We start from the raw sequence: 10,185 nt of genomic DNA, 5'->3' as shown, positions 1-10,185 counted from the left end.
CCTTGTGAAAAGCCATCTTTGGAGCTGCAAAGCATCAAGTGCTGCATAAGCTTCACAGATATGCATAAGGAGATACTTAGAAAGTGTAGTGGATTCCATTTGTATATTTTATCTTTAAAGGAATGTGTGTGAAACTGTGTTTAATGCTATTTTAAAAGGAGTTAAGTAATACATATTCCAAGGTTTGTTGAATTCATGCTCACCAAGCCTTAAAATACATTTTAGATTGAAAAAAAGGCCCTTTATTTAATGTTAAGGCCCCCTCTAGTGTTTGAGAGTTAGTTGCAAACTCAATGTTTGATTTACATTTTAGACCTATACAATTTAACTGCATGAAACATAAAAGAATATTTCAGGTTTATTGGCATTTTCTTTTATGACATGTTAACAATGCAATAAATTAAATTATTTACAAATTATAATTGCTCACTGTTGCATTATTTAAATTCTAGGATGATAATTATGAATACGATTTATTGCAAATATATCACATATAGAAGTAAACTGTTCAACATTACAAAATCTTTAAATGCAAATGGTACAGTTAATGAAAATTAACTTGAAGAAAAAATGTCTTCCTGTTTCAGTCCTTTAAAAGGATAATCAGCACAAATGTAGTTGCTTACAGTGTGAATAGATTTACAATGTAAATACATTTTAAAATACCTTTTAAAACCCTGTAATTCAAACAAAGCCACAAATAACATAAAATATATGGATTTTCGGTGTAGAAGTGAGATTTGAAGTGTAATGAAACTATTCTAACAGAATATGTGTGGAAAATACAAATGTGTGTATTTTGTCTCAAAATACTGAAAAATTGAGTTAATCAGCAGCATGCAGTAGTATACATTTTACTTTAAGAAATCCATTTTTAAAACCAATTTTTTAAACTTTCATGTTACTTTCATATATTCAATACTGAATGTAAACATATTTTAAGTTTATGGGGAAAAAAATTAAAATTCTATCATCAGAAAAAAAACACTCCAGTGTTCATATTACAACATTTAAAGTCACAAATCTTTTAGGTTATTTTGAGTTCCTCATTAGATAAGAGACAGGAAAAGGAAAGGGGCCTATTATTGAAGACACACTGTCCAGCGTTTAGGTGATAATGATGTTTTCCCATTTTCTTTCTGCCCATCATCACATCTGGAATTCTATCATTTCTGGCACCAACCTGATTAAGACTATGCTGCAGCCTCAGTCATTTTAAACTATGGATATAAAATAAGAGATAAACTAAGTTCCTTATTCAGGAAAAATCCCCGCTGAATGTTTTCAGTTGTATGCATAAAGGAAATGTTCTGGCCTGGAAACATTCAGGCTAAAGGTTTAGGATGCAGATCCCCATCCAAACCATACAATAAAACAATCCCATACTTCACATGCACATGTGACGCTCCATCCATAAAAAACACACACTGAACATATTGCTGAGAATTATGCATCACCAAAGCTGATATAGCTAACTCAGGCAGAAACTGCATGATATGATTTTGAGTCAAAAATCAATTCTATGTTGAAGCTTTCTTCCATTGTTACTTTTTATTTGGTGGTGAATATAATATTATTAAATTTGTATGTTGCTCAACTTTCAATGACTTTGGGCCTCTCACAATGATCAAGCAGGAAAATCAATAAAACAATATAAATAAAACCCGGTAATCACGATAAAGTGAGAATTAGGATTAGAATGCATGTGTTTGTGTGTCTATTACATATCACATAGGAGATAAATTATTTGAGTATAGCCCAAGTTACTAACATCTTTTAAAATATCCTTTAAAGAGATGGATATTTAATAATTAAATTTAATTAAATAATTAAATCCAATAGATGGATAATTACACTGTTGAATTAAACATTTTATTTTCTAATTTTAAGCACAGAGCCATAGCCTGATATGCTGGATTATTTATATCGCAAAATCTGTCTTGAACATGTAAAATCACTGTGTAGCAAGATGCAGGCCTAGTAATATCTAAACAACTGTGTGCTTGCTTAGTGTTAGATTGGACAACTGATATAGGCAATAGCTTCCAGATATACAGATCACCCCTCACTTAATTCTGTATAAATTTTAATATATGGATGACAATAATATTGATGTAAGGAAAACATTAATCTATCCTGACAACTATTTGATATGCAAAGTGGTTATAAACTGGATGTAATATTAAGTAAGCCATCTCCTTTTACAGATCAGAGGAATGCACTTAAAAGCATGGCTATCTGCTACCAAATTTTCCAAATACTCTTCCACCATTTCTTTCACTACAAATTGGCCCAGTTAAACCAGGTGCCATTGCTTGATGGATCTTAAATGAATTGTGAGTTTAACATAACTTGCTTAGGATTCAGCTACTTGTCAGTAAGAACTGTGCTATTCAACCTAAATAAGAGCCTATTTGTACAACTTATTGTTAAACAATTCATCATCTGAATAAGTAAAGTAGTTTCTTTAAAGGAAAATCTATCATATAAGGAAAAGTAGACATGTAATCTCAATTTTGCTTAAAAGTTACTACAAATTATTGTAGGACATTTTCCTAAATGCAGTTTTATTGAAATTTCTTTAAAAACGCAGGCATGTAATAAAATAAGCAAGCAATAAATTCTGACAAGAAATATTTCCACTGTGTAAATGAAAGCTTTTGCAATACTGACCAATTGACAAAAATAAATAGGTAAAAAAGTAATAAAATAATTGAAGTAGTCAATGTTCTTCCCATTTCTTAGAAGTAGTATAGTGATATTCTAGTTTAGCAATAAGTCTTGGGAGACAGGAGTATATACACAAATCCTTCAAAAATCTGATTCAATCTACCATTTGTTAAAACCTGAATCTTGGAAGTAAAAAAAAAAATGACTAATTCTCTTGAATCCTGCTACTTGCTTCTATTTCTTTTTGCAAGCACTTCACTGATTTGACGATCAAGCTCACTTACGATGTGATCTTCATGATTATATACACCTGTTCTCAACAAGGTATCCCTCTCCTCTATTAGACGTGCAAGGTAGTCATCCAAAGCCTCATCTCCTTTCCCAGTGTGAGAATTTTGCAGTTGGACTCCCAATAACTCTTGGGCATCTTGTGACTTTTTCTTGTCTTCTTCTTGTTTCAATCTAAAAGGAAAAATACACTGAGTTGTACTAGTCTACAATCTGGTCTTTTGCTTTTTCAGAGCCAGCTTTCTACTGAAATTAGTCGAAATGAAAAGAAACAGACACTATTACCTAATTAGAAGAGTCTCAATGCTAATTAGATTGCATAAGCCCTCTGCTGGAAGACACAAGTGCTTTTCTCAAGTGTATAAATTTGAGTGATCTTTATTAAGAATTAAACTGTCTGAACACATTCAAAAATACATCATTTAAAGGTATTGGAAGTACTCAGCCATTTAAAATAGAAAGTGTTATGCTCATAGAAATGAGAGAACTATTAATATGTCCTTTATTATGCAGCAAACAGGTTTGCTTAGAACAGGAGGTAAAAAAATATCTTGCTGTATTATTTGCTACAGTCAAGATAAAAAACTAGGTCTGGTGGCCTTTGGCATAGATTTCCTATAAAACAAGGTTGCTACATTTTATAAATGGGCAAATATTACCTAAGGGACAGAAAGCTGTGTTCTTTTACAGGACTGACAGCCAATTAAATTTAACTTAGCTGAACCTTCACCTATTCAGCAGCAGAAGTAAAAATCCAGCAAATGGTACAATACCTGTTCAGCTCATTTCTGATATCCTCTAGCTCTTGCCGCTGTGTCTTCCCTAATTCTTTCTCTTCTGCTGCAAGGTACCGAAGTCTCATGTGTTCAAGTTCTTGTTGCTGCTTTTTAAGACGGGCCATAGCATTCTCTTGCTCACGCTAAGGAAAAGCCGACTACATTTAATTTTACAGAAATATTTCCACCGTATTTGACAGTTTATCTTATTTAATCAGGAACTGTGGGTTTGGTTTGTGCATATGCAAGTGAGATAGACCATAAGGGAGTACTTAGCAAGCATCATAAAAACCACCATCTACATTTTTATTTAAAAAATGCTGACACCATTTACACGAGTTACGTACAGAAATAGAGATACCATAGAAAGAGACTTAAAACCCATGTATTTGTACATTTCTTCCCTTTTACTAAATTATTTAAAAGTTGAAATAAATGACGATTAATTTAATTAATTTCTAGGGCCACCCACTCGTCCATATCTCTGGGCAGCAAAAAAGATTAAAACAGAGGTGGCCTATACTTCATTGTTCAGTGATTGTCCCTTCAGTTGCCTATGCATCAAAACATCATAAGCTACAAATTGTTTTTTAAGCATGTACCATCCCAATAGTTTGATTAATTGTACAGCCCATATAATTATGTCTCTCATAGGAATACACACCACGTCTGGAAAAAGTATATAATATACTTTAAAATAGCATATTAAAATTTTTCTAAATCTCCAAGGAAAAGGATGAAGGAAATAAACTAGGTAGATTTATGTCCTGATGATGATGATGATGATAATGGTGCAGAACTGGTAACATAAGAAAGAATATACAGATAGTCCTTATTTAGTGACAGCCTGGTTTAGTGACCAATCACAGTTATGTGGTGATGAAAAAGGAATGATAAAGATCATAAGCATAGTAGTAGTTTCACTTAGTGACAGCAATAACTAAATTGCTTGCACCAATTGTAGTCGCTACATGAAGACTACTTGTAATGAAATACAAGTTGGATGAAGTTTTCTATAATCTACTAAAATTTTCATGGCTGTAGCTTTTAAACTCATGCATCATAGGGCAAAACTTTTTCAACCAAGATACCTCAAATGAGCTACCTTACATAGTGTGCCCAAATCTAGGGCCTCTGTCTCCTGTGGAATTGAAATGTGGCAAATTTTATTTTAAAAAATTCATGACATAAAAATTATCATAAAGCATTTTATGCCATAATGTAAAGTGTCATAAAATATAAAACTCTTGATGTTTGAATCTGCTACAAGTGTTCAACATGGACTACTTTCAAGGCAGATACATCTCCAAAAATCTCTCTGAATGTTTAAGAACTTTTCAAGTACATTAGAAGCCCTGTCAATGTTGAAGGAAACTGGGGAATCTGTAAGGAAATGTCTCTGGAACAATGATCTAACAGGTCATAGGTTATCTAGTACACAACACAAACACATACACACATAGAGGTTGGCTGCAGACTTATGGATACATTAATGGAAGCAAATTCCATTGAACTCAATAGTATTTAATACTGAATAGTTTTGCATTGCTGAAATCATTACAAAATATCTGGTTTTGGATTAAAAACATGTACTGGTCTTCTTTCTTTCAATAATCCAAACAAAATTTAGTTTTTTATATTTGAGATATTATGTCTGTTCAAAGGCTGAATAAGCCAAATACAAATTGCCTGTGCTTTAAGTCCTTATAAGGATTAAAATAATTTTCTTAGAAAGCATGTGATACATGATATTAGGCACATGCTACATTCTTGTTAAAACAGCAAAAGTAATTAGCCAGCTTTCAAATTTAAAGTTCTACATGTCTGATAGGACTGTAGGATCCAAATCATTCTAAACTTCCCAGACTATGTCTGAAGTAGATGATTTATGATGATTAGAGTAGAGGTTTATAAAAAGAATGAACTGTCTGTAAGATAGATTTTTGGTTGAAAAGATTTTTTATCCATGTTTGGTACTGAAGTGAGAGCCATTACATCAGAGTTTTTTTCCCAAATACCTTCGTTTCACACAATGTACTACAGAAAACAAATACCCCATATTTGTTTTAATGACTATTTAAATAACTGAAAACTGCACCAACCATCTCCGTGATTCCAGTCTGCCTGTACAACTTTCATTCCCCTTCGGGTATTTTTGAAAGTTTACAGCCATGTTAGCCAAATGTCATAATTATATGGACAACAATTCAAAGTACTTGAAATGCACTTCAAATTTGCTCTAAACAGCAATGCATACATTTCCATAATAAGATTATCAATAATGAAGGTCTTAACAATCTAACTGCAGAAGCAGTTATTTTTTCCACATATTTATGGTAAGGATGTACAAAGCACTCAAAATATAGAAAGGCTATTTTATCTCAAGCTTGGATACAACATATCTCTGTGTTCTCTCTTGGGACAAAAGCAGGCTAGTTTGTTGCCATTTCAATTGTTTTAATATCTTGCAACTAGCTTTTTTAAAAAACACTATTTCATAGATTTAGAATGTGCACCATCCAATATTAGTTGAGGCACACTGCTCAAGGGAATGTGAGTTAAGCAAAAAGTTAATTAGTAAACATTGAGCAACTAATAAGCATTCCTGGGTATATATTTATTACTGCTTTTAAAGTTCCTGTATGGGGAAATTAGACTTCATAGGCTATTACATAATATTATTGTCATTTTATGTATGCTAGGCTTTTGTTTCCATTGTCAAATGCAAAAAAGCGCCCTTATGATATTCAACTTTCAAACTGCACAGTATAAAAATAATGTTGCTTTGTCTGTTAATCTGGCAAGGAGGCTTCCAAATATAAAAAATGTCCATTGTAATTCTATGTGTATTAGGAAAAATCTCAAATCAACAACCAAGGAAGTGTACTTTTCTGTTACGTTGTTTAAGGTTTTCTTGAAGTGAATCCATGCCTATTGTTTCTTTACTGGGTTCAGATTCTTTGTTCAGGCAACTGTAACAATGAATATTCATCTCTTCCAATTGTTTGCAAAATGGGAGTAAAACATTAAAATATTTTGTATTTGAATTATGATTTTTTTTTAAAAAAAAAAGTTGGTCTTTGGGCCAATTTTCTGTAAGGGGATGTCAGATATGGAGCACCACCTTATCTATTTTTGAGAACCTAAGAAAAAAAAAGGAAAAATCTTGTGGCAAATTGCCACTGTATCCTATGTTAGAATGCTGTCCAATTGGAATTATTCTAAATGAGGCTATTTTGTTTTGAACATGAAACAAAGAAACAAAGAGTTTCCCTACCTCATTTTGAGTACGCGCTTATATGTGCAGTGTATTTATACACACATTAGTGCTCAAACTAATGACTTCTTAAAAGCCATTTCAGTGATCTCATGACAGCCAGTTTGCTCTAATGCAGTGGTTCTCACCTGTGGGTCGGGACCCCATTTGGGGTCGAATGACCATTTCACGGGGGTCGCCAAACAACGCAGTCCGCCATTTTTTCCCCCTTTTCCTTAGCTGTGCTACTCCCTTTTATTCTATTGGCTTTTGAAAGCCAATAGAATAGACTCTCTTGAATAGAGTCTAATTCTATTGGCTTTCAAAAGCCAATAGGAATTGTCCAGGCTGTCTCTGCCCTGCTGAGCCCGCCAAAAGTCCCATTCTGCAAATGGTGCTGCACCAGTTGATTAGTCCTCAACTTACGACCGGTTGAGTAGTCCTCGACTTACGACCGGTTGGGGGTCGCGGCATTTAAAAGGTTGAAAACCACTGGTCTAGGGTCTTCTGCTCGAGCAGAGGGTTGGACTAGAAGACCACCGAGGTCCCTTCCAACTCTATGATTCTATGTTCTAAGTTAGTGGTTCTCAACCCGTGGGTCGGGACCCCATTTGGGGTCAAACGACCATTTCATCGGGGTGGCCAAACAAGGCTGTCCACCATTTTTCCCCCTATTCTTTGGCCACGCCCCTGGCACCCGGTGATGTATAAGTGGTTGGGGGTCACCACAACATGGGGAACTGTATTATGGGGTCGCAGCGTTAGAAAGGTTGAGAACCACTGCTCTAATGGTTAAGGCACCAGGCCTGAAACCAGGAGACTGTGAATTCTAGTCTCACCTTTGTCATGAAAACCAGCTGAGTGACTTTGAGTCAATCAGTCACTCTAAGTCAATTCACTTCACTGGGTTGTTGTTAGGAAAATAAGAGGAAGAAGAAGTATTAGGTATGTTTACTGTCTTGAGTTATTATAAAAATAATACAGGCAGGATGTAAATAAATACAATTTTTAAAATACCCATTCATTAATCACATATTGACAGAAAATAGTTATTGACTATGCTAATTTTCTAAAACTTGCTGTTTCAATAACATTTTAGACAAACATACAAAGGCTATCAGATCTGATCTAGAATCTTTCCAGAGATATCTTGCCCTTCATTGAGAACCTTGCTGTACTCCTCACCTGATCTTCCACTAATATTTATAACCCTGGAGAACTATAATCCATGATCCTTCTGCAATTCTTAAAAGACTAAGAAATTATTTTCATTTTCATTACGTGAAGAATGGAACTTGAAGAATGGAAATAACTACTGATATGAGATTGTTGAGTAATATTATCAACATATGTCTGTAGAAACACCAGAAATACCAGATAACTTCTTTGATAGCGGAAGCATAGTGTTATACATATTTAAACACAAACTTCTCATTACAACAACATGTTTCATCCTGACAGAAAATATTACAAAAAAACTCTTTCAATAACGGCATATATCAGTTGCAAAACGACTGAACAGAGAAAAGAAGCCTTGTAATCACAAGTTTTACTTGAATACCTAAACAATACATATTCTCTCTCCATTATCATATTGTGTTAGAGTAAAATAAAATCTGTAGGAAAGTATACAGTACACTAACAAGATACTACTTCTTTATGTCTTAGAAAGAAGCAGAGTAAGATTTTTAGTTATACTTCTATTACATTTCTAATGTTTTCCATTTAACTAGCAGTAAATTTACAAATTTACAAAGATATTTAACGTTATCTCAATTGTGTCTCATTTGGATTCTAGACTGAATGTCAAATCAAACACATAATAAATTACTAATATTAAAAAAACAATCCAGAAAACAATTCTTGCATGCTACCAGGTGCCATAGTTAAGAAATTCTTCAATCAATTGAAAATGATCTTTATTTTTTCATAGCAGCTTATACATCCAGAGGGAAGATGTAAACATACATACACTAGACTAAACAATGGCTAAATAGCAGCGACTATTCACTCTCCCACTTTCACATACCCAAAAAAATCTGTGGGAAAAAAACCGTACAAATAAGTTGCAGCAACTCAACTCAAGTTTTCTGAAAATAACCTAAAGCTGACAAGTTAGTAGGAGGATCTGGATGGTTTCAAGACACAGTTTTTAACTAAGACTTGGATTTCTAACTGTTTTTTTAAGGAAAGATTTACATCCTCTTCTTGGCTAAATTACTTGTAAATTAATCACATTAATTACTTTGAGAGGATAAGCAGGAGGCTGGACAAGATAGAGACAGTGTCAGCCAATAAAGTCTGTGTTTGTTTAAAACAAATGTGCTGGTTGTGCTGCAGACAAATCCCCCATATAGTATGAAAACTCTTTAATAACCACTTATCTCAAAAGTACATACTTTGAGTTTTTACAGAAACATTCAGGATCCAGACAGATCCTTCTGTAATCACCAAGTCGGATTGCAACATTCTTTCTAACTATAACTTCAAAAGCAATATGCTATAAGTTTTCTAATTTAAGGTTTCTTATATTAACAAATGTAAGTAATTTTCTTGACAAAAGCTCAAACTGGAATATTAACATGCATATGAGAATCCATTATATTTTGGTTATGTAAAGTTAGTAATTAGCAATTGACATATATGCTTTGATTATCTGAGGATCTCTTTTTACATTCTAAATGGAAGTTCCCTTTATGCAATAATTCACATGCATTATACATACAGGAACATCATGTAAAGAAAAATAGTAATTTCTGCAACTGCTGTAAAAATTACAGATTCAAACTGCAAATCAAATCACCTTTCCTCAATGATATGTGGTGTGAACATGAAAATTTTGAAAGGGGGCGTTTGCCATTTTTTCCAGAATATATCTTGCACAATTGTCTTAAATACCAACTTTTCTGCAAGATCTTTTTGTATTTTCCAGCCTTACTCTGCTGGCCAACTGCTGTTGATCTATTATCTTATAATTTCCCCTAAAGTTGGTCTAGGGGAGACTATAGTTCTTGAATAAGAACCATGTCAGTTGCCCATTGTATTTTATTAATACACTACCACAATTGTGAGGATACACCAGAAAATGGCAAGCCCTAGATCATAACTCTAAGGCCTGCTACATTCCACATCCTCGAAAACACTCTCCACAAGCTTATACAAACTCCCATCCTCATTCTCCGATCACGTAAGCCA

General features: G+C 33.6%; 1 protein-coding gene across 2 annotated transcripts in view; it reads right to left on the bottom strand.

Annotated features, from left to right (window-relative positions):
• Positions 1 to 346: 346 nt before the first annotated feature.
• The window catches only part of CEP120 (centrosomal protein 120), a 35,573-nt gene continuing 25,734 nt past the window's right edge, over positions 347 to 10,185 (bottom strand). The window contains exons 19-21 of one of the 2 annotated variants that reach the window (XM_039334189.1): positions 3,732 to 3,877; positions 2,955 to 3,132; positions 347 to 1,220 (exon numbers count right to left, since the gene is read on the bottom strand). In XM_039334189.1, the coding sequence (XP_039190123.1) occupies positions 1,194 to 1,220; positions 2,955 to 3,132; positions 3,732 to 3,877 (351 nt within the window). In that variant the 3' untranslated portion in view covers positions 347 to 1,193. Of the gene's footprint in view, positions 1,221 to 1,536; positions 3,133 to 3,731; positions 3,878 to 10,185 lie in introns of those variants that run through there. The other variant, XM_039334188.1, reaches the window with a different exon arrangement.

The sequence above is a fragment of the Crotalus tigris genome, unplaced genomic scaffold, assembly GCF_016545835.1.
Source record: "Crotalus tigris isolate CLP2741 ecotype Arizona unplaced genomic scaffold, ASM1654583v1 scf7180000017628.32516253702:7417878, whole genome shotgun sequence".
Classification (NCBI taxonomy): domain Eukaryota; kingdom Metazoa; phylum Chordata; class Lepidosauria; order Squamata; family Viperidae; genus Crotalus; species Crotalus tigris.
The sequence above is the reverse complement of the archived record's forward strand: the minus strand, read 5'-3'. Positions and strand labels throughout refer to the sequence as shown.